This window comes from Leucopleurus acutus, assembly GCF_964270905.1.
Source record: "Leucopleurus acutus genome assembly, chromosome: 11".
Classification (NCBI taxonomy): domain Eukaryota; kingdom Metazoa; phylum Chordata; class Mammalia; order Artiodactyla; family Delphinidae; genus Leucopleurus; species Leucopleurus acutus.
This window is the reverse complement of record NC_139152.1, coordinates 77,938,301-77,962,595: the sequence shown is the minus strand read 5'-3', so window position 1 is coordinate 77,962,595 and position 24,295 is coordinate 77,938,301. Positions and strand designations below refer to the sequence as shown.

The following is a 24,295-nucleotide window of genomic DNA, read 5'->3' as shown; positions in this document are numbered from 1 at the left end:
ATAATGATGAAGTCTTCCAAATTCATTAATAAATCCTTATGTGACTATGCACAGTACATGAACCAAGTCTGAAATCCCTATGTGTACAGTATAGTCATGGTTCTGTGTTGTTAAAAAATTAATAAGAATCTAAGCAGTGTCTATATTTAAGGGGGGTTATGGGTGATTTTCCCCCTACTCATTTTGCTATTTCAACTTCTCTGTTTCTCAATATTTTATTTTTATGATTAAAAAAATTTCCCCTTGCCTGCATGATAAAGTGTCAAGTCTAGCAGGGTTTACATAGAGCCTGCCACAGGCTGTCTGTATTCTTCAGAGTTTCATGCCTCCTCCCTTTAGAAATACTTGCCCTGTACCTCTTTTTTGCCCCAGCCCTCGATCAAACCCTGACTTAGGATGACCCATTTAGCTCTAAATTCTAGACACCCAAAGAAACTTTTCGTTTCCTAAATATTCTACCGTTTGCCTCTGCGGATACACCGTGTTCCTTGCTAGGTTCCCTTGGCTGATTTTTGAGCCTCCTCTTCAAGGCCACGTCAAATATCATCTTCTTAGCAGGTGTCTCACTGAAGCCTTACTTATTTCCACTTCTTTGTTTCCTGTAGTCCATATTACATTTTTCTACAGTTGTATAGTTCTGTATGTCTCCCAGCCCAACAACTCCTAGGCTAAAATTTAGCATATTCATCTTTCTGACTCCAGTGCTTTTAGGATACTGCCTGGCTCACAAAAAATGCCCAGAAAAAACATTTTTTAAGTGGCAGTTCTGTATCTTAGGGGACCTGGCTTGGAACCTAAATTAATCAGTTCCTTTAACTGTCATAAAAACAATTGGGGCTAAGTCAGCGAGTAAGCCTTAGTCGTACTTTGTGTGCTTTTAGTTAAATTCAGCCTCTTTGAGAAGCATTGTCTTTCTAAATAACTATTATGTAATGAACCAGGTCATTTTCAATCTGCATCAACATGGTATTTAGGATTTTGCTGCCTTTTGCAGAATGTAAGATTAAATATTTTCGTGTCTAAATCTGATGTATTTAGTTACACCATAGGTATTAGTGCCTTGCTAGTATACCATACAGATTTCTACTCCTTTTCTGTATTTTGTACATTTGCTCTTCTATATTCTGGTACTGAAAACAAATATTTATTAGAGAGTATCATGAAAATTTCCGAAACTTTAAATATGTTAAAGAGCTGACAAAGTGCAATATGAATTGACACACCATTGAAATTAAAGTTCTTTTCCTGCTAGAACTGAACAAGTTTGTATGTTAATCAACATGCATTTATTGAGTACTTATATGTTATAGGTACTGTAAAGATAAAATAGTAGTTTCGACAGCTCCTGAATTTGTATTTTCTATGATTTTTTTGTATTTTATTTACTTAATTTTTTAAACTATTATGTGGAATAACTTGTAGTAACACGCATACATCTTAAATGTACAGTTGGGTGATTTTTACCTGTGTTGCACCATGTAACTGTCCCCTGTGTCAGTGTTGTCCGTACCCAGCACTCCCTTGTGCCACCTTCTGGCAGATCATTCTCCCTTCCCCTGCTTCCCCACGAGTGTAACCAGTTCTGACCTCCCTATCCTTGGAATCATAGAGCATGTCCTTTTGGGTATGTAGTTTCTTTCATTAAGAATGACATTATTGAGATTCATTTATGTTGTGTGTTAATAATTGTTCCTTCTTTTTACTTGCTGCATATTATTTTTAACTGCTTTTTGCTTCATTTTCATTTTGGTGAATAAGATTCATTATACGGAAGTGTAAATATTCAATATGTGTTAATTGGTATGTGCTGAGGGCTGCCAGCTTTACAGACCTAGTAGCGATAGAACTGTCGAGAAGAAGAGCTGCAAAGGCTTAGAGGTTGCAGAGTTCAGCCACTTCATTTTCTCAAATGAGGGACCTAAGACTGGAGGGTTAACTAGACCCCAGGTCCCGCGTGGATCTAGACCAGGTTTCTTCCTGAGGTCAACATGCTGCGTCACAATTCAGACTTGGTCACATGGATGATCCCAGTTAACAGGAAAGCAGTCTCGGGAAGCTAGTAGTTTAGAAATCAGTCATCAGCAAGACTTAATACGTTGGCCCATAAATGGTAAGAATTTCAGTTATCTGGAAATTTCTTTCATTCATCTATAATATTGTACTTCCCTCTTTGTGTCAATTAAATTGAGGTGTTACTGATTCTGTTTATGGAACTTCTTCTTTTATTAGAAGCAGTGCTTAAAGGAGAAGGAAGGGAACGTTTAAACCAATGTGCGTGTTTATTATGATGTTTTCAGTTTCAGTGCGTTGTCTTGAGCTTTTGCCGTTCCCGGATGTTGTTCTTTTAACGCCTCGATGAAAACCACAAAGATTATTTTTAGGATGAGAAGTCTTAGGGTAAATTCTGATTCTGTGATCTCTGTAAGTAAAAAAGTAGTCCTTAATCTTATACCTTTCTGCTAAGGTAGTAGTGATTCATAGAAAGTTCCATAGGAAGGCTTTTAAAGAAGAGATTAGTGGACCCAAAGCAATGGAAGATTAAATCCCTTACTAACATTCTTCAGAATGCTAGAGCCTCCTTCAATATAATCAGTAAACATAGAAACAAGTGGCTTATCTTTTTTCCTAATTATAAAGCACTGGTTTTCAAACAGAATTGAAACCCATTAGTTGGTTATGAAATAGATTTAATGAATAGCAACTATCATTTTATATTTTTAGACGGAAAGGCAGAAGGAAGAGTACGGCAGATACCCATCTGTGTTACCCAGATTCAACAAACATTTTCACATTTGCTTTGTGTCTGCGTGTGTGTATGTTACATACAGATATCAGGGCATATCTTTTCTGATATGTATCTAAAAATAAGGACTTTTCCTATATAATAAAATTAACATGCCTAACAAAATTAATTGTAATTTCCTAATACGCAGTTGTCTAAAAAATGAGCTAACCGTGTTTTTTAAAATACTGTTGCATGTATAAAGATAAGTGTTTGATAAAATTTGTGTTTCAGTTATGTATGTGTGTATACATGTGCACATATGTATGTATGTAGTGGTACATATGTATTTCTTACTATGGGTCTCATTCAGAATTGGGAATATACTGCTTTATAGCATAGGAAAGTTGGTTATAATAAGTATTTGCTACCCAGTGATACTGCTAGTTCTGTGCTGAGTATTGTGTGGTGTCTAAAATCTAAAAATCCAACAAGGAAGATAAAACAAGTAGGGACCCCCACTCAACAGTATAAATAAGAGCCAAAATGGATCAGGAAGGATAGGAAGTGACATGGGCCTCAAGGAAGAGAGTTTTGAAGGAATGGTAGGATTTGGATAAGACAGAGAGGCCTTGGAAATGTTGTGTCCAAAGGGAATGATGTAACTACTGAGGTTAAAAAAAAAGTACAGAAATGTATTGTGTTCTACAATGCTGGGATCTGTCTGGTGGAGGTTGGAAGAAAGGAGGAAGACATTGGAGAACTAGAATGGGAAAAATTACTCAGATTAAATACCAACAGGAGGAAGAACCCAATTCCTTTATTAAAAAGAAGAATCGTACATCTTGAGCATTTTGTAACATGACGTAAGTGGAAGTTTAGAAGACGAGTGTAAGGATTCGCCATGGACTAGATAGATAGAAGTAAAATGTTGAAAGCAATGCAACCCGATTAAACCATTGCCCTTTGTATATGTGGGGTAGAGAGTTGGGGGCCGGATTCAGGTAGATGGACCCGGAAATAGCAAGGAAATGTCAATCTAGAGAGAAATTGCTAGACAAAGAAATAACAGAATTTGGTGGCAGCTTGAATAAGGGATGAAGGAGAGAGAACCTGGTAAAATTAGAGAATGAAGCCATTGATAGATAAGGTCATGGGATTAACTATAGCCTGATTGAAAAAAAATCTCACACTTTACAAAGACAAGCTTCCATGACATAATACTCTCAAGAAATAATTTAGGAGGTTTTTTAGAGAAAGTAGCAAGTTATGATCATTAGATAAGCTTTTCTAATACAATTTCCCCTTGTTTTGCCTAAAGACTTAGAGATAGGAAATGTTAGACATTTGTCTTTAGGGTCTTAATTTAGAGTTCTGGTTTTACTGAAAATAGCAACCTAGAAGATTAATGACACTTACTTAAAAATTAAGGACCAGATATTGAGATTTAAAATTTTAGTCATTAGAGGTACCGTACCTTTTTAAAAGTTAAATTAAATCACTCGAATACTAGGTCGTCTGCTTTTGGGTTGGTGGGCAGTTTTACGAAGTATTAGCTTTGCTGTTCAGGTTCATCGAAACTTGATCCTTAAGGCACTTCCTGGCGTGAGTTTGAGACTCCTCCCTCTCTGCGGCAAGATGCAGATGCACGCACAAGCAGATTCCATGGGGTGGCAGTGCTCAGCTTCCACTGGAAGAGCTTAATCATGACAACAGCAGCACCATTGTTCTTGGCTCTGGACTTTTCTGAAGTTCCCACCTATTGGGGGTATGTTGTGTTTCATAAACGATAGCTCACACTTACAGCACTTATTCTGTACAAGGCCCTGTTCCAAGCACCTCATAAATATTAATTCATTTCATACTCACAGTCACCCTGTGAAGTCGACACCTGCCCCCGCTTCACAGACGAGGAAACTGAGTCATAGAGTAAGTAACTACTTGCCCAAGGGGATACAATTAACATGGCAGAGCTGGGATTTGAACCTGCATAGTCTGGCTCTGAATCTGTGCTCTTAAACCACTAGCTTAGGCTACCACTGTGCCACAGTTAAGCTCTGTTTAGGACACACGGCTTTGGAATCAGGGCTTTTCCTGGGAATCTGAGCTGGCTAGTTGCTGCAAGTATTGTGAGTGGCCCTAGAAGGCTGTTGCCTCTGTATGGAAATACAGTCAATCCAAATACAGACTTGGATTCTAAGAAGGGTCATGGTATAGTGTTTATCTTAAAAATCACAATCCACAATTCAATTCATTTCTTGCAGTTTCCTTCCTCCCAGATTACAAAACAGTAAGTTCCTAGAGGACTATTGTCTCTCCGAAACATGACTCTTTGGTGCTTGTGAACTGCTGTAGCTGTGGGAGAAGGAAGCCTCCTCTTATCTGCATCTTGGTAGCAGAGCCTCTAATGATAACAGTATCCACTAGAGCTTTAGCCAAAAGAGGGAGTTGATGTGTAAGCTGGCATGTTCCCCTGGCATTGAGAATCATTTTTAAAATGGTTAAAACAGAAGCAGCCTACATTTTTTATTACACAAGATATCTTGGGATTTAAGCTAGTGTTTCGTTTTACTTATTAAATGTCAAATTTGGAATATCTCCAGTAATTGCCATATAGCACCAAGAGCTGTCCAAAGCCGTCCGTTAGTATTCTCCCTTCTGGTTTCTCTACCATGCATACTTTTTACTTTGTAATATTTAACGGTAGCACAGTGATTTAAGTAAAGGAAATTTTAGGCGTTGTAAGGGTTATGGAAAACGTGTTCATGTCTAGGAAAGGGTCTGGTATATGCAGGAGGATCTCAGTAGAGGTTGGAAATATTATGAAAGCCCAGCCCTTGGAGCCAGGTGGAATCACAGCTCTTCTACATGCGAGCTTTATGACTTCAGATAAGTCCCTTACTTTTTCGATCTGGAAATGAGAATAATTGTTGTAATCTCAGATTCTTAAAAGGAAAAATAAAATAATGTTTGTGAAGCATTTAGAAAATTATACGATACTTAATAAGTCCTTAGTAACTAGTAGCTTCTCTTTAAAATAAATTTGAACTATCTTGCCAAGATCCTGTCCTCTTTTGGACCATTCTTCTTGATGCCTGCTTTTGGCCTTAAACAAGTCATTGCCTTCTTAGACTTCAGAGGATAAAAGGGCTCCTTTATTCTTGTGTTCCTATTCTATTGAACTGTGATTTCCTAAGGCACAAGGAGCTATAATCGTCCCTTGGTATCCCTGGGGCGTTGTTTCCAGGACCCGCCTTGAAAACCGAAATCCTTGGATGATCAAGTCCCGTAGTCGGCCCCAGCTTCCGCAGATTCAGCCACAGGTTGTGTTGTGCCGTAGTATTGATTGAAAACAAATCTGTGTGTAAGTGGACCTGTGCATTTCAAACCCATGTTGTTCAGGGATCATCTGTACCCTTGACATTCTTGCTGGTGTATTGGCGAAATTATTTTTTAAAGTTTTTCATTTAATGCAATACAAGACTGCTTCCTTATATGCTACCACAAATAATGGATTGAGCTCAGACATGGATGTGTTAGAAGGAGCAGGCACCTAGTTCTCTGCAACAGTTAGGATGGTAACCGCAGCGGAAATGTCACTTAGGAAGGGAGTACACCTGCATGTTCTGTACATTGTGGGTCTTAGAATCTGTCGTTTGATAATTGGTTGCCTGTATTCTGCTTGGAGCAGCTAAGAGCCGTGAGACACATTCGTCTCCTGAATATCTGATCTCTTGCATGAATCACAGCCATTAATTAACAGTCCAAAGTCCAGTCTGTCTTGAAAGCAGTCCAGCACCACCTCAGCTGTAGGTTCTTCTTGATCTCGTTGCAAGCAGCTGAGAGGATGTTAAACATGTGGGACAACTGGCTGCCCCAGTTGGCTCTGTCAACCATTGATTCACGCAACAGATAACAAGGTCCTATTGAGGAAGGAATGTGGGGCAGGACACAGGTGGCTTAGGAGACATTCCCTCCCCTCCAGGCTTCAAGACAGTGGGGGAACAAATGTTACACAAATGCTTACCAGACCTAGAGAAGAAGTACTGGAAAAGGGGAACATGCAGATTTGGGGGAGAGTATAAAGGAAGCTGGGCATGGGAATGGGGGAGGCTTTGTGGAAGAGACAGTGTTTGGGTTGGTCCTTGGAAGGTACCTGGGGATGGAGGTATGGAAGGCCAGGGTGAGGTACTTAACACGGAGATTTAGGAGAGTGCGTGAAGCATTCTGGGGTTTATTGGACTAATGGAATGCAGTGAAGGTTAAAAGCTTTAGAGCTTGGTACAAATCTTGGTTCTGTGTCTTATTAGCCGTAACCATGACTTATCTGATGGCTCCTCACTTCCAAATCTGTAAAGCAAAGCTAATGGCGCCTACTTCATGGAGCTGCGGGGATTAAAGGAGAGCGTGTATCAAGCTGCGTTCTTACTCTGGTGCTGGTGCGTAGATGTGCTCACAGTAGCATTACGGATGAGTCTGCTGGTATAGGGTAAGACAGGACCCCGATCAAGAGCATTTTAAATTCTTCGCTAAGGATTTCACACTTTAGGGAACTTAAAAGATTTTTGAGAAGGAACAGGACATGGTCTGTTTTATCTTTTAAAAAGATAATTTTGTGCTCGCTTCGGCAGCACATATACTAAAATTGAAACGATACAGAGAAGATCAGCGTGGCCCCTGCGCAAGGATGACACGCAAATTCATGAAGCGTTCCGTATTTTAAAAAACTAAAAAATAAAAAGATAATTTTATTCAGTCCAAAGAAGTCAGAGTTGTTATATTGATTGTCTCATTTGAAGGTCCAGCATGGCTTCAAAGTAAGGTTGTTTTTCCATACTAATAAATATCAAAATGTTGATTGAATGCATTTTTCATGGACATCTAAAGGTTGTTTCTTTAAATGTAATGCTGTTTATAATTTTGGTAGAACTGAAAGCAGCTTTTTATTTCCAATTGTTATTTGGTGAAAATGCTGCTGGCTTACATTAGAAAAAATAAAGTTGCTCAAGGGAAATAACTTCAGTATTGCAAAAGGGAAAGAAATGAATATAGATCAATTTTCCTTTGCTCCCTCATAACTTAGCTATGTTATTTCTAAGCCCTGTGTGATGTCTAGTAGTGTTCTGATCCATTTAAAACAGAATTCTATACTACAGGTCATCCAGTACATATGCCCCTACCCCGTATTTGTTATAGTACCAAAAACAAATTAAACCCCTGGTCTGCAGGGAATAGTTCAATTATGAGGCTTAGGTTTGCTTAGGGAATGTGCTTTAGGGCCTGAGTACCAAATGCCATTTTCTGGCTCAGTCTTAATATAGCATCTTTTCAAAGGACATGGACCAAGTTGTGACCCTGCTTTCTCTGGGTGCCCTGGGAAAGGAGGATGGAAAGAGCTGTGCCAACTTATAAGCTCAGTGTGTTTGACCACATTCCCCCAGTTACATTTGGGAGTGAGTCTAGTTTCATCTCCAGGCAGCCTGACATACCTAGCATCTTTAGATTAAAGTTCACCTACCTCTTTCCAATGAGAATCAGGTTATGATAGGCACATGGAAAATATAGGTGGAGTAGCAATAATACCCAAAAGTTCTAAAAAAGGAAGGAAAAGCAAATAGGCTCATTGTCAAGTCTAACAGTTACTCTCAGTTTGGTTCTGAACTTCCTAGTATCCACAGCAAAAAGGGAAACATGATTATTGGTATCTGATAGACACCCCTATCATATTTACTGTTATATCCACTTTATGTATTGATCCAAGAAGCTATACTTTAGTAGACAAATTGCCTTCCCTTTTATGTAGGGCACCTGTAATGAACAGAGCATAGATTGAAATGAAAAGTTACTCGGGTATGTATTCAGGCTGCTTCTTTTAAAAGCAGGCATTAGGCCAAGTGAGATCTCCAAGGATCCTTCCACCTCTGAAAGTAACTTCTGTTGCAGGTGACTGCCACTCATACGAAGTTATCCATCATTGTGTATCTAAGAGGGCGATACGTGTCCTTCAGACACCTTGTTCAGATTGGAGATGCCGAAAGACAGCAGGACAGGCCTGGGATTCGTAGTTATCGCTCAGAAGCTTAGCTTAAGCACACGTCCCTGCCAAGAACACTCACCCTCCATGTTTCGGGGGTAGGAGAGGCAGTGAATAAATGCTATAGGAAAAGGAGAAGGTTAGGCCTCGGCCCTGGGGGGAGGCAGGCCTTCTGCCCGCAGGCTTCCTTTCCAGACATTCTGCTCTGCCCACTGGATCAGGGCCTTGGGAACCAGTTTTTGCCCCTTAGAGCTGCCTCTGCTCCCTCAGTTCCTGGGGGTGCTTCTCCTGGAGCAGAACATCCCTTCTCCCTTAACCCTCAAAGCGAGTGCTCAGGTCCCTTTCCTGGGAAGGTTTTGCTGACAGACGCTGCTAGGAACGGACGGGGAATAACCATGGTGGGGACGGATCCCAGAACCCCTCCGAAGTTGTTAGGTTAGTGCCCAGGGGTTCTCACTCACCCCTTCCCTTGGTTTGTTCTGGGTATAGGAACTAAAAGCCTCAATGACGCTTATTCTAGTTTACTCCTAAGTTTGGGGCTTCCTGTTTCCCCTTTTTTAGGACTCACCATCCCGCGTCTCCCCGCAAGAAGGAACTGTGACCCCTTCCATCAGGAAGGCGGAGTTCTTGGTAGAGGTGAGGGGCCGGCGTTAGGGGCTCACTTCCCGTCCCTAAACTTGCCTGTTTTTGAGGTACATGGGGTTCCCAGAGAGTCCTTCCTCCTCTCAGTAGCACCCTTTTCTCAGGTCTCCTCACAGCCTCCACCGCTCCCTCCCTCGGGGACATGGCTGTCCTTTAGCTGCCCGTGGTTCTCAGTGTAGGTTGGTATTTTCATTACCATACCCTTCCCCTTCTGCTCTTCAAGGCACAATCTTTTTTAATCTGGCCTCCCCCCTCCTTTAATTTAATTCTTGTGTAGATTATAAAGTACACAGTAAATCCTCACCAGGTAAGGGATTAGTTTGCGTTAATTGAAAGCTCTTTTGAAGAAATAGGTATTTTTCCTAGTGTATGTAACTCAAAGTCATTTCCCTACCACTGTTGCCTGGTAGAGGTTAAATGAGAAGATAATTATTTCTAATTACAGTATCAAGTGTTTGTAAGTGCTTGAAGATATTTGAAGAATTTGTTTTTGAGAACCCTGAACACTTTGCCTAATCTCCCTTACACTGTTAATTAGCAGTATCTGTGGATAAAGGATTGGGCTTTCAAAAGTACGTGTATTCCAGCCCCGGTTCCAAAGGATCCTTGATTCCAGGTTTACTTTACCTGCAGTCAAGAAAGAGAACTTTTGATGCTACAGATTTTCTTTTTTCAGGGATACCAAGAGGAAGAGGTGGGGAGAAATAAAACCTTTATGGTAAAAACTAGTGACTCAATTCCTGTTCCGTACACCGTGAACAGAACGTACCACTGTCAGAAGTGGACTATGAAAGGAAGTGCTCTTTGTCTAAACAAATTAGAACAAACATTGTACTAAGACACTTTACTAATAACATATCCTTTTGGATACCACATGAGGGTCTTTTCGGCTTTTTCATTTTGAGCATGTAGTGTGGAGAAGTAGCTTTCTTCTCAAATATAGGTCTTGAATATTCTGTATAGGTATCTGGAGTAGTGACGTCTTGATAAGGATGCTTATTGAGCCTTCAGAGTTATTTTTCCAGTACAGATTGGCTCAGTTAGCAAGAAAACCAGATGTTTGATGCTAGGGTCCCGTGAATGGGTTGGCTTCCCTGGGTTCCATATTCACTGAGTGGCTAGACATTTTGCAAGTGCATATCAGGTGACCACAGTGTAGCAAGAGGGAAGATGGCTTGGTAGCATCATGTATATTACCAGTAAGGAAGTGATATAGGGACTTCCCTGGTGGCGCAATGGTTAAGAATCCACCTGCCAGTGCAGGGGACATGAGTTCGAGCCCTGGTCCAGGAAGATCCCACATGCCGCGAAGCAACTAAGCCCATGCGCCACAACTACTGAGCCCGCGTGCCTAGAGCCCGTGCTCCGCGACAAGAGAAGCCACCGCAATAAGAAGCCCGCACACCGCAACAGAGTAGCCCCCGCTCGCAGCCGTTAGAGAGAGCCCACGCTCAGCAACCAAGACCCAACGCAGTCAAAAGTAATAAATGCATTAAAAAAAGAAAAAGAAAGTGATATAAAGCTCACATTCTTCTGATAGAACGTACAGAGTTCCCCCCTTCAGGGCCATGCTGAGCAGTGCCTTGTTTTCTCAGCTCTGTCACCCAGCCTAGGGAAGGGTGTCTTCCCTTCTCTCCAGGCAAGTCCATGGCTTATCTGCTGAGCGCCTGTTCCTGTATATATCTAGATATCAACTCTTCACTTGTAAGGCCCCAGCATCTTCCTTATAGGCTCCTTGTCTTACTTGCTTTTCTGGTTTTTACCATTTTTCTCCTTCTCCTTCTTCTCTTTGTGATTGTAAATGCGTGGGCATGATTCTGATAAAAGCAATAGCTTTTTTATCCTCATAAAATTATTTTGCCTCAGTCACTGTTTGCCTTTTAGAGCCTGGATGAAGTGGAATGGACTTTACAGGCCGTGCCAAACCCGAGAGGGGTGTGGCTCCAGGTGGCAACACCAGGGCCTTGGTAGGAAGTCGCGTGGATGAAGATTTCAAGCTCAGCCTGAGGGTTGGGTCTGGACCGAACCCAGAGTGCCCACAGAAGTCTGGGTGACCATGTGAGGGACACTACAGAACGGGTGCTCACGCGGTTGGTGGCTTGTACAGATCTCCCAGAGTCTTGCATATTTCATATAAACCGAGTGGAGCCCCAGCTAAGCTGTTTATTTTCTGGGGATTTCAAGAAACATACATATTCTTTATGAGCCTTGCTTTTCTCGTAAAATAGGGCTGGTGTGAAGAATATGTGAATACATAAAAAATATTTAGCATAATGCCTGACTCATAATCAAAGTACTCGGTCAGTACTGTCAGGGAAGCATGCTCTGAAGACAGACGGCCTGGATTTCAGTCCTATCTCTGATGTTTACTAGGCAATTTACTTAGCTTCTCTGCATCTAGTTTTCTCATTTGTAAAATGGTACTAATAGTAGAACCTGTCTCAGATTTTTTAGCCAATAGGATATAGCACGTGTCACTAACAGGATACTTTTTCCTCCCGGGTGTGTGGTAGGATGGAAGTTAGGTAGGGCCAGTGCAGTGAGTTCAGGAAGCCCAGGAGTCCCTTCTGGGGCAATCTTTAGGAACCCGTGGACGATTCGCCAAGTTCCCTGCCCCTGCCGTGGCCACCAGCAGCGTTCCTGATGGTAGGGGCTCCATCGCAGCCTGGGTCCCTCAGCCTACGAGCAGCAGGCTTGTTAGCATGAGCGAGAGATAAGCCTTTCCCTTTTTGCAAGCCCCTGGGATTTTGACGTCGATGGTTACCCCAGCAAAGCCTAGCGCATTCTGACTGGCACACCAGAGGAACAGCCTGGATGCTACACCTAAAGTTAGATTTCAGCTGAAATGAGTAAGACTACAGAATGTCAGCTGTGTTGGCTCGGACACTTAGGCCACAACAACCTGCAAAAGCCTTTGGGTCCTGAACCTGGAGCTCCTTTGTGGGCCTGTCTGTAACACCGCTCTCGTGTGTGCTCTGAAATACCTGCTGCCTGGGCAGTGACCACCGGTTTGAAGGACCTGACCCTTTCCTTACATGACCGAGCTCAGGCAGCTTTTCTTTAGGCAAAAGTTTACCATATCTGGCCTTGGGACTAAGCAGGTGGTTGTTATCTGGCCTCGGGACTAAGCAGCTGGTTGTTATCTGTCCGCTGGTCCTGATCTCTCGGCCCCTGCACCTTCTGGCCACTCTGTGACCCCAGAGCCCCAGGCTCTCCTGCCGCAGTCCACGCCCTCCCGGTGTCCACAGGAGCCTGCATTCCCCTTTCCAGTTCTCCTGGTTTGGATGGTGTGCCTCTGCTTGGCTGTGCTGCCCTTTTTGTTCATGTCTCTCTGGAGCTTCAGGGGGCACACATGACATGTCATGGGGGGCAGCCCTCTCTGGAAGCTTGAACCATGTGTCTGAGCAGCACTGATAACGACCGAGATGTGCTTGGCATCCCAGTGAGGAAGGTGAGCTCCCCGGGGGTAATGGTGCTGGAGTCTTGGGTTGGAGCAGAGATGATTCAGTGTCAGGTTTTGACATCTGTCCAGGGCTTAAAGCTTTTCCTTGCCTTTGTTCCAGAACACTGAGATGACAGTGGAAATGTTTCTGCTGCCGGAAGGAAAACACCATTAGGAATGGCTTTTCACTAGAACGCTGGTGGTCTGCTTTTCACGTAAGGTAATAATAGACAGGTAATTCGGAGAGAACTGAAGGAGGTTAGCAGTCATTTTTAAAGACAGCATCTTTTCTGCCAAAACGGTAATTCAACTTCCTTTTTTTATTTTATTATTTTTAAAATTTTTTGGCCGTGCTATAAAGCATCTTACTTCCCCGACCAGGGATGGAACCCGTTCCCCCTGCAGTGGAAGCGCGGAGTCTTAACCACTGGACCGCCAGGGAAGTCCGGCTTCCTTATTTTTTTAAAATTGGAAAATACAACAGCATAATAAAAAGAATGACTCCTTACAATCCCACGGTGCAAAGATAGCCATTGTTAACAATTTGGAGCTTGTTTTTCTGTTAGTTTTTTTGTACAGGTACATTTTTTAAATGAGATCGGGATGATAAACAATAGCAAACCTCTACTGAAACCATTTTCTGTGCCAGGAAGTCTTTAAGTACTTCATGCGCATTCTTTCATTTATTTCTCACGACTCTTCAAAGAATCATTATCTCCATTTTACAGAAGAGGACACTGAAGCACAGAGAGGCTAAGTCATTTTTCCAAGGTCACACAGCTCATAAGAGTGGTGCCAAGATGGAAACCAAAGCAGTCTGTCTCCTGAGCCCAGGGTTTTGACTATCCTGTGTGTGGCACTGCCTCACAGTCAAGATAGCTTGGAGTACACTTCATGGCATTTTGCAGTGTTAGCTCTGAGTTGTCTGGTTCTGTCTCCTCATTCTATAGATTAGGAAATCAAAGACCACACAGGTGATTAGATATACCCGAGGACATATAGCTGGTAAATGTTAGTGCCAAAACTGGAGCACGTGTCCCACGATCCACCTGCTGATTGACTCTGGGCGATCTGTGGACCTTTGTCTTCCTCCCTGGGCCCCAGCCCTGAAGCAGCTGCGTTGTACTGGTGACCTCCGTGCCGAGTCCAGATGAAATGGAGGACGGAGGACTCCCACAGCTTTCTTCCAGCATATACCTGAAATCCCAGTTTGAGTTCAGGGAAATGGATGGGCAGCTAGTGATACGTGTTAGCTGGATCTTAATTATCCTGCAGAGCTAGGGCTGCAAAAGGCTGAAGCGTGCAGCCCAGCAATAGTTCCGGCTTTCCACCCTCATCAGACATTTCTAACTGAGATTTGCCAACCAGCAGTAAGATTGATTGATTGAGCTTTAAACGCTCTTGCTTTCCTCCACCTGGACTCTTGGGGACATGCCAGGCATTGTTGTAGCTTGAAAGTAAGCCAGAAGTCAGCCAGCCATCCGTACGTAAACATTCCTGCGTACACGGCTGGCCTGGCCCAGCGTCTGTGAGAGAACTGGGCCCTTGCCCTGAGATGTTGGGGCTGGGTGGCCAGCTGCCATGGGCTTGAGAATTAAAGGAAGAGGAGCAGGTGATGCGGTGATGCCTTCTTGCTGTGTTTGGTAAGGTAAGATTTAAAAGCCTCTGTATCATCAGAGGTTTGGTGGACTTCTTAATAGGGGCTATCAAGCAGGTGGGTTTTTTTTAAACAACCTAATCTGATCTTATCAGAGCTCCAGGAGGGCAGGAGCCCTCCTTCTTATGACTCTTACAATGTGGAGCAAAAGAAAGACAAGAGGAGCACATGATACATTAATCAAAACTAGTGTATTCTGGGCTTCCCTGGCGGCGCAGTGGTTGAGAGTCCGCCTGCCAATGCAGGGGACACGGGTTCGTGCCCTGGTCCGGGAAGATCCCACATGCCGCGGAGCGGCTGGGCCCGTGAGCCATGGCCGCTGAGCCTGCGCGTCCAGAGCTTGTGCTCCACAACGGGAGAGGCCACAAGGGTGAGAGGCCCGCATAACGCAAAAACAACAACAACAACAAAAAACTAGTGTATTCTGTTAGAAGTCAGGTTCGTGGTTACCTCTGGAGATGGGGGTGATGTTGTTATGACTGAAGGGAGCACAAGGGGAGCTTCTGTTCTTCTTTTTTTAAACTGGGTCCTGGTTACACTAGTTTCACAGTTTGTGAAGATTGGAGTTTTATTCTTTTTAGATGTGCTCTTTTCTGCATGTAAATGAAACTTCAACTAAAGTTTAAGTCTTTATTTGTGTATCAAGTTGCTCATTGATACTAAAAAAAATTGTTTAGTTGAATCGGGTTGAAATGATGTAGAACTAACTTACTACCTAGGTATTAAGAAAACATCTTTACCTGGAATGGTCGTGTCTATGTGGACTGAACTGCTATGGTCATTTTTTTATTCTCCTCAAGTGTATCTTAAATGATTTCAGTGTAGATTCTCCTGGAAATAAAGAATGATGTCGCTTTAGTTCAGCAAACATTTAATTGACAGCTTCCTGTGAATAAGGGGCAGTGCTAGCTCTACTAGCTGGGTGCAGGTGTGGTACCACCTCTCCCCTGAAGGAGCAGATGAGCGATAAAAGGAGGGATAAAGTGCCACAAGAGCACCATGGGGGAATCACAGAAAGGACAGGCAGCTTTCTGGCGGGACTAGGAAAAGATTCATGGAAAAAGTAGCACTTGAAATGGATTGTGAAGAGTATGTTGGATTTTGGGACCTTCCAATGCAGGGGACGTGGGTTCGATGCCTGGTCGGGGAGCTAAGATCCTACATGTCTTGGGGCAGCTAAGCCCGCATGGCACAACTAGGGAGAAGCCCACGTGCCGCAACTAAGATCCGATGCAGCCATAAATAAATAGATAGATAGATAGTATGTTGGAGTTTGATAAACAAGTGGATGGATGGCCGGCATTGTGAATATCATGCATGTGAACTTTAGGTTGCGTGGCTCCCTTAAGATGACTGGCATCCATCAGGTGCAAGGTGAGGCCTGAAAGGTAAGCTGTGGACTGAACAGTGACCAAGTTGTATTACATAATTTGAGAGGCACTAGGGAGCCAAAGAGATTTTCTGTGAAGTAGAGTAGCACAATCAGATTGGATATCTTCAGTGAAATAGAATTTCCAGCCTCGTGGTTGTACCGTTACCGTTAATTACCCTGTCTGCCCAAAACAAACATTTCCTGGGCTTAGTGCATCCTTTGTTACTGTAATTTGAGCCCATTTCTGTTTGGGTCCCCTGGTGAGCCATAGCTGCTTGGCTTCCATGAACTTCCTGCGGTCATCTCTCCAGGACCTGAAGGTGATGATTATGTGCCTTCTTTAGTCTCTGCACCCGTCCTCCCCCTGACCAGGTGAAGTCACAATTCCTTTATCCCTTTTTCTAGTCTTACACTGATGTGGCATTTATTTCCTTCCAGCCTTTCCTATGTGATGCTCTTCTGCCAGATAAAGCAACCAGGGTCTCTCATGACAAAGCTGTGTGTGGGAAGAGAGGGGTCGAGAAATAACGCTAACAAACTTTTGTAAGTTGTGAAAGAGGCCTGACCCACCGACCTGGGATTGTGTCCCACTGTACCGTTGGGCTCCCCCCTTTCGGAAAAAGCCCTGGGTAGCCTTTTTCATGTGGCAGAATGTTAATGCTCACTGTTGGAAATGGTCCACATTTGAGCCTGAGTCACTTTGGCAGTATGAGGTCTGTTATTATCTTAGCGATTTTTTACTATGTCAGCCTCTTCTCTCCTTAAAAAAAGCTAACTTGAGGGCTTCCCTGGTGGCGCAGTGGTTGAGAGTCCACCTGCCAAAGCAGGGGACACGGGTTCGTGCCCCGGTCCGGGAAGATCCCACATGCAGCGGAGCGGCTGGGCCCGGGAGCCATGGCCGCTGAGCCTGCGCGTCCGGAGCCTGTGCTCCGCAACGGGAGAGGCCACAACAGTGAGAGGCCCGCGTACCGCAAAAAAAAAAAAAAAAAAAAAAAAAGCTAACTTGAGCTGAATATTGTCCTGTCTCCCATTTTTTCTGTCAAGACTCTATATCAAGGCACTTTGCTAATCAAAGGGTTGTTAACTTGAAAAATAAGATGCTTCAGTTTAGATCTTAAGTATTTTTGTTTAGAGATTGTGTTCAGACTCTATAAAGACCTGTTTTTAGTCCTCTGGGGACAAGAGTAGTAGAGTGTCCTGAGGTAGAAAAAGGACCAGCGTTAGGGTGACTTGGATTCAAATCCTAGCTCTTTAAGTCTCTGTTTCTACATGTTATATGGATGTAACACATTCTTTGCCTGCCATGGTGGTGAGGCTCAGGCAAGGCAAACCCTGTGGACATTCAGTGCCTGGCGCGCAGACCACATTTGCCTTTCCCATTCATTCATTCATTCATTCATTATTGTCAGCAACAATACCTCACTCAACAATACCTCATGGAAATCCTTCCAAGTTTCCTAGTATGGTTTTTTTTTTAATTTTTGAATTTTATTTTATTTATTTTTTTATACAGCAGGTTCTTATTAGTCATTAATTTTATACACATCAATCCCAGTCGCCCAATTCATCACACCACCACCCCCACCCCCCACCGCTTTCCCCGCTTGGTGTCCATACGTTTGTCCTCTGCATCTGTGTCTCAATTTCTGCCCTGCAAACCAGTTCATCTGTACCATTTTTCTAGGTTCCACATACATGCGTTAATATACGGTATTTGTTTTTCTCTTTCTGACTTACTTCACTCTGTATGACAGTCTCTAGATCCATCCACACCTCAACAAATGACCCAATTTTGTTCCTTTTTATGGCTGAGTAATATTCCATTGTATATATGTACCAAAACTTCTTTATCCATTTGTCTGTCAATGGGCATTTAGGTTGCTTCCATGCCCTGGCTATTGTAAATAGTGCTGCAGTAAACATTGGGGTGCATGCCTTTCCCTTTTAGAGCACAATCTAGCCACCCCCTTTGCCAGGGTGCTCAATGATGCTTTGCAATTCCTTTTTTCCAGGTGGCCCTTGAGTGAGAAAGCTATTTCACATGGTCTTAATATTGTCACTGTTGTTGTTGTTTTTAACATCTTTATTGGAGTATAGTTGCTTTACATGGTGTGTTAGTTTCTGCTGTACAACAGAGTGAATCAGCTATACGTATACATATATCCCCATATCCCCTCCCTCTTTCATCTCCCTCCCACCCTCCCTATCCCACCCCTCTACGTGGTCACAAAGCACCGAGCTGATCTCCCTGTGCTATGCGGCTGCTTCCCACTAGCTATCGGTTTTACAGTTGGTAGTGTATATATGTCAGTGCTACTCTCTCACTTCGTCCCAGCTTCCCCTTCCCCCTCCCCATTGTTGTTTTTAATCACTTTGGTTGAGTTTTGGGTTATTTGTTTCCATATCTGAATACTGTTGTTTTATTACTCAATTATTAAAATTAATCTTGCTCCATATTATTCCATCATATCTGTTTAATCATTCCATTAAGAAAATAATTTCTTGTGTTGACGAATGTACCTACTGGGACTTTGCTTCCTTCCTTCCTTCCTTCCCTCCCTCCCTCCCTCCCTTCCTTTTTCTTTTTTTCCATTTTCCTTTTAAATGATTGAGTACCGAATTGGGTTCATTTCCCATAATGGTGAAGTTCACTGTGAATGGGGCATGGCAGGCATCCCAGTTACCTGGGCACTTTGGGAAACCAGAACAGACTTGATAACCTCATCTCATTATGTATTTTCTATCCTGGCAACCAAGAGTTACTATCTAATCAGGCAGAAAGTCAGATACCCTGGCAGAGGTGAATCTCATCGTTCGTATACATGGGTGCAGGAGGAGTTGGGTTGTTCTGCATTCAACTTGAGAGGATAGTAGGGAGTTTTTATCTTTCGAATACTTGCAGTTTGAAAATCTGGGGCGTAAAGTATGTCTGTTGTGTGTGCACAGATTCCATCACAGCGACTGTCTCTTCGACTTCTAGTCTGAAAGTGCTTCTTCCCTGTCTCCTCCAGGTAGAACGTCATGACATGAATACCCTAAGCCTTCCGCTGAACATCCGCCGAGGCGGGTCGGACACCAACCTCAACTTTGATGTACCAGATGGCATCCTGGACTTCCACAAGGTCAAACTCAGCGCGGACAGCCTGAAGCAGAAAATTCTAAAGGTCACAGAGCAGATAAGAATCGAGCAAACGTCCCGCGATGGGAATGTCGCAGAGTATCTGGAACTAGTCAGCAGCGCAGACAAGCAGCAGGCTGGCCGCATCAAGCAGGTCTTTGAGAAGAAGAATCAGAAGTCGGCTCAATCCATTGCCCAGCTGCAGAAGAAGTTAGAGCAGTATCACAGAAAGCTCCGGGAGCTCGAGCACAATGGGGCCCCCAGGAGCTCAAAGGACATTGCCAAGGACAACCTGAAGGACATCCAGTCCCCTCTGAAGGATGCCCAGGCCAAGGCTCGCACCGCTCCCCACAGCCTGGAGAGCAGTAAGTCGGGCCTGCCGGGGGTGTCCCTCACCCCACCCGTGTTCGTCTTCAGCAAGCCCAGAGAGTTCGCCAACTTGATCCGGAATAAGTTTGGCAGTGCCGACAATATCGCTCACCTAAGAAACTCCTTGGAGGAGTTCCGGCCCGAGACCAGCGCCAGGGCCTACGGGGGCAGCGCCACCATCGTGAACAAGCCCAAGTACGGCAGCGACGACGAGTGCTCGAGCGGCACGTCAGGCTCCGCCGATAGCAACGGGAACCAGTCGTTTGGGGCCGGGGGCACTGGCACACTGGGCAGCCAGGGCAAGCTCACGGCCATCCTGGAGGAGCTCAGGGAGATCAAGGACACCCAGGCGCAGCTGGCCGAGGACATCGAGGCACTGAAGGCGCAGTTCAAGAGGGAGTATGGCTTCATCTCTCAGACCCTGCAAGAGGAGACATACAGGTATTTCATGCTCTTCTCTTCACATTCTTTCAGGAGTACGAGTTACTACCTGCGGAGAGATTGCTCGAAGGTGATATGCTAGTGGTTGTATTTTCTGTAAATATGGATATAGGTCAAAAGGCATTTAGGAATCGGTAGTTCTTGCCATACCTTGTGATTCTTAGTTTTGTAATTTGTGACTTGCAGCCTGACAGCTTAGAGAAAGACCTTATACATGTGGGTCTGTTAAAATATCACCATATAGTCGATGACTCGTGCATATTGAGCTCCTGACGCAGTAGGCTGCTGTTATGAGGTCTCGGTACGCTAATTCGTAGATCTGTATTTGATTTCCCTCCATAATAACTGTCAAGTAAAAAACGAATTCATTGTCCAGCTAGGTAGCTTTTATTTGGTACATAAATCTTGAAGTCTTTATATAGTGTATTTTTTTTATGATATTGTATTTTGCTCAGTAAACTTTTCACCCTAAATGAAGAGCTTTCAAAAGGAATCTTAAGATTATAAGTATAATCAATAATAAATTCAAATCTTGTGGATTATATTAGCTAATTTTTAAAGTCCGGTGTTGTGTAAGGCTGGCGTTTAGGTGCCTCTAGCTTAACAAGTGTGTACGCCCAAGTATGAGGTGATTTTCCACCATTTTCCCAATAAAAATATGCACCCCCAAGTTTTTTTGTCAAATAAATGTTAACTTCTAAAAATGTAGATTAAAAAGTGAATGCCTAGGGCTTCCCTGGTGGCGCAGTGGTTGAGAGTCCGCCTGCCGATGCAGGGGACATGGGTTCGTGCCCCGGTCTGGGAAGATCCCACATGCCGCGGAGCGGCTGGGCCCGTGAGCCATGGCCGCTGAGTCTGCGTGTCTGGAGACTGTGCTCCGCAACGGGAGAGGCCACAACAGTGAGAGGCCCGCGTACTGCAAAAAAAAAAAAAAAAAAAGTGAATGCCTATTACATATGGTAAGAGTTAAAATTTAAATTTACTTTACACGTTTTTTATGTGATATATGATTTTATATATGTGTTAATTTAGAGATGTGGCTTTTTTCGGCTGTCATATTTTATGAAATGATTTTTTAAAAACTTTCCACCTACATCTTTGACTTTGGATTCTTTGTCACATAAGAACTGTTTCTGCGTCACAGTTTTTCCAGATGACTTTATTCCATTCAGATAGTTTGGGATACAGCACCCTTTGAATCCCTTTATTTCAAGTCACAAGCATCCGTTAGGACAGCTTTGGCTCTCATTTGTTATATAACGTGTTTGTGATCTCCATGATTTGGTCACTCACTATATTACTTCCTTTAAGAGATCTTTATTTTTTTTTTTAGTTTTTATTTTACATTGGAGTATAGATGACTAATAATGTTGTGTTAGTTTCAGGTGTACAGCAAAGTGATTCAGTTATAAATATATCTATTCTTTTTCAGCTTCTTTTCCCATATAGGTTATTAAGAGTATTGAGTAGAGTTCCCTGTGCCATATAGTAGGTCCTTGTTGATTATCTAGTTTATGTATAGTAGTGTGTAGACATTAATCCCAAACTCCTAATTCATCCCTCCCTGCCACCTTTCCCCTTTGGAAATCATCAGTTTGTTTTCTAAGTCTGTGAGTCTGTTTCTGTTTTATAAGTAAGTTCATTTGTATCATTTTTTTTAGATTCCACATATAAGTGATATCATGTTTGTCTTTCTCAGTCTGACTTATTACTTCATTTAGTATGATAATCTCTAGGTCCATCCATGGTGCTGCAAATGTCATTATTTCATACTTTTTTATGGCTGAGTAATATTCCTTTGTATATATATATGTACCCTGTCTTCTTTATCCATTCATCTGTCAGGAGATTTTTTAAAGGCTTGCTTACAAAACACCAACATTGGGCACCTGTGAAGTCCTACCTGAGAAAAATCATTAAATCTATATCAAAGTGTTTTTTAAAATGATTCTATGAGGTGACTAAGCGTCTAAAACTGGCGTTGATCGAAGTCATCCAGGCTAATGCACCTTCCCCAAATAGTGCTTCCTGTTTCCAAATAAATATTACACAGTTTCAAATACAATACAAAATTCCCCTTCTCTGAGGGGATTGGGGGGTGGGAATGGGAATCTTTGTGGTTCTGTTACTTTAGATTTGGACTTTTGGAAGTGCCGCCTGATAAACCATCTTTAATTTGCAAGAAGCATGATTTTTTAATTGACACTTAAGTCCTAAGCGCTGACACATGTATTCGGAATCACTGTGTGCACTGGGAAATAAGTGGAATTGGCTGCAGCGTAGAAATCGGTCATTTCCTTACAGCCTCTCTGGCGCATGAGAGCTGTGGCCGTGAACCATTAGGCTCTGTGGGGTCAGAAGAGGGAAAAGCACCAGGATGCCAGTGGGTCCTCGCCTTTAGCAGGATGATTGACAGCCCTGTCTCCTGACCCGCCCTGGTGAATGTGCCAGTGATAAGGCCTGTCCTGTTGTCCCCACAGCCAGGTGTTGGTCTGATGTGGGTGGAAAAGCCAGGTTTGGTTTGCATGAACCCTCAGCGGTGCGGACAGAGTTAAGACTGCAGAGACCAGTCCTTTCTGGAGCTAGAGTTCAGTGTTTTCCAAAAGCATGTTCCCCACAGCTTGACTTACTTTTTTGGAAGCACAGTCTGCCTGGGGATGAGAACAAGCCAAGGGGCACTGGTGACAGTGAGACACAAAGGATGTCGTTTTCTAAGTGCTGCCAGAACACCTTTGAAATGTCACGTTCAGAATCACCTCCTCTCTTTGGAAAGGTACGAGCGACTGGAAGACCAGCTGCACGACCTCACGGACCTGCATCAGCACGAGACGGCCAACCTGAAGCAGGAGCTGGCCAGCATCGAGGAGAAGGTGGCCTACCAGGCCCACGAGCGGTCACGGGACATCCAGGTGCCTTTCGTCTCCCCACTAGAGCTCACGTGGGCTCTTCCCAGCCTTTCATTCATTTAACAAACTAAGTGCATTACCCCCAAGCCTGAAGGGATTTCTGGCATGTGGAGCAAACATTTATTCTTCACCATATTAACCCCATTAGCTCATGTTACAGACATTAAGCTATGTTCTGTTTACTTTCTGCCTAAATTAGTTAGCAAGTATTTATTATCTACCCCAAGCCTATCACCGATACTCTACTCTCCCCACCATCACCACAGTTTTTACAAATTTTAAAACATTGGATAAATCTTGCCTTCGACATGCTCGCCTAGGTGGAGGGTCAGAAGTAACACAACTGCCAGTTGGCTCAAGACAGTGTGAACAAGGGCCAAATCACGTGACGCAGACTCTGAAAGCCTCAGAAATTTAGGCGTGCAGTGCCCAGCAAGCTATGGACAAGTGGGGCAGGGGTCCACTTAGTGGTCAGACACTGGACTTCAGTCCCAGCCATTTACCAGCTTCATGGTCCTGAGCAAGCCTTAAGTCTATTTGCTCATCTCTAAAATAATAGCTTTCATATTTGTGGGAATTTCAAGCAGTTGAGTGCATACCGTGTTCCAAGCACTATCAAAGCACTTTACATGTCTAATTTCCCCATCTGTTCCGCACAACAGCCCTTTGAGGTAGTTTTTGTTATTCTCTTAATTTCTCAGATGTGGAGACCAAGGCACAGAGAGGTTAAGTGACTTGACCAAGGTCTTGCAGATAATCCTTGAGTAATGAATGTGAATAAATGTCCTGGAGGAGGTGGGACTTGAAGGTGGGTGGGATCCTGATGGATGGAGGGAAGGGGTAACTGGATCAGTATAAACAAAGGCATGCTCCAGTATTCATGTGATACTAACGCTGTAGTGAAGCAACCCTAGGCTTCTTGAGCTCCTTTTCTTAGGGGTACTAGAGGGTCTCTTTTCCCCCCAGTTTTTATTCTGATATCATTGACATATAATGGTGTTAGTTTAAGGTGTACAATATAATATTTGGTATGTGTACATATTGCAAAATTATCACCACAATAAGTTTAGTTAACATTCATCACCTCACATAGTTACAAATTTGTTCTCTTATGATGAGAACTTTTAAGGCTTACTCCCTTAGCAAGTTTCAAATATACAATACAGTGTTGTTAACTATAGTGACCAAGCTGTACAGTACATTCCCCAGGACTTATTCACCTTATCACTGGAAGTTTGTGCCTTTTGACCCCTTTCATCCATTTTACCTCCCTTCCCCTTTTAGATTCTGCCAGATAAGTGAGATCATACAGTAGTTGTTTGTCTCTGTCTGACTCATTTCACTTAGCAAAATACCCTTTAGGTCCGTCCATGTTGCTGCACATGGAACTATTTCTTTCTTTCTCACGGCTGCATAGTGTGCCTGTGTGTGTCTGTGTGTGTGTGTATGTGTACCTCATTTTCTTTATTCGTCCATCAGTGGACACTTGGGTTGTTTCCATGTCTTGGCTATTGTCAATAAGGCTGCAATAAATATGAGGGTGTGGATTTCTCTTCTAGGTACTGATTTAATTTCCTTCAGGTATATACAGA

At 43.3% G+C, this 24,295-nt stretch overlaps 1 protein-coding gene across 1 annotated transcript in view; it reads left to right on the top strand.

Moving 5' to 3' along the window:
* TMCC3 (transmembrane and coiled-coil domain family 3) overlaps positions 1-24,295 on the top strand; it is a 68,920-nt gene that overhangs the window by 39,140 nt on the left and 5,485 nt on the right. Inside the window, exons 2-3 of the mRNA XM_082850173.1 lie at positions 18,881-19,797; positions 22,571-22,706. Of these exons, the coding sequence (XP_082706299.1) occupies positions 18,881-19,797; positions 22,571-22,706 (1,053 nt within the window). The remainder of the gene's footprint in view (positions 1-18,880; positions 19,798-22,570; positions 22,707-24,295) is intronic.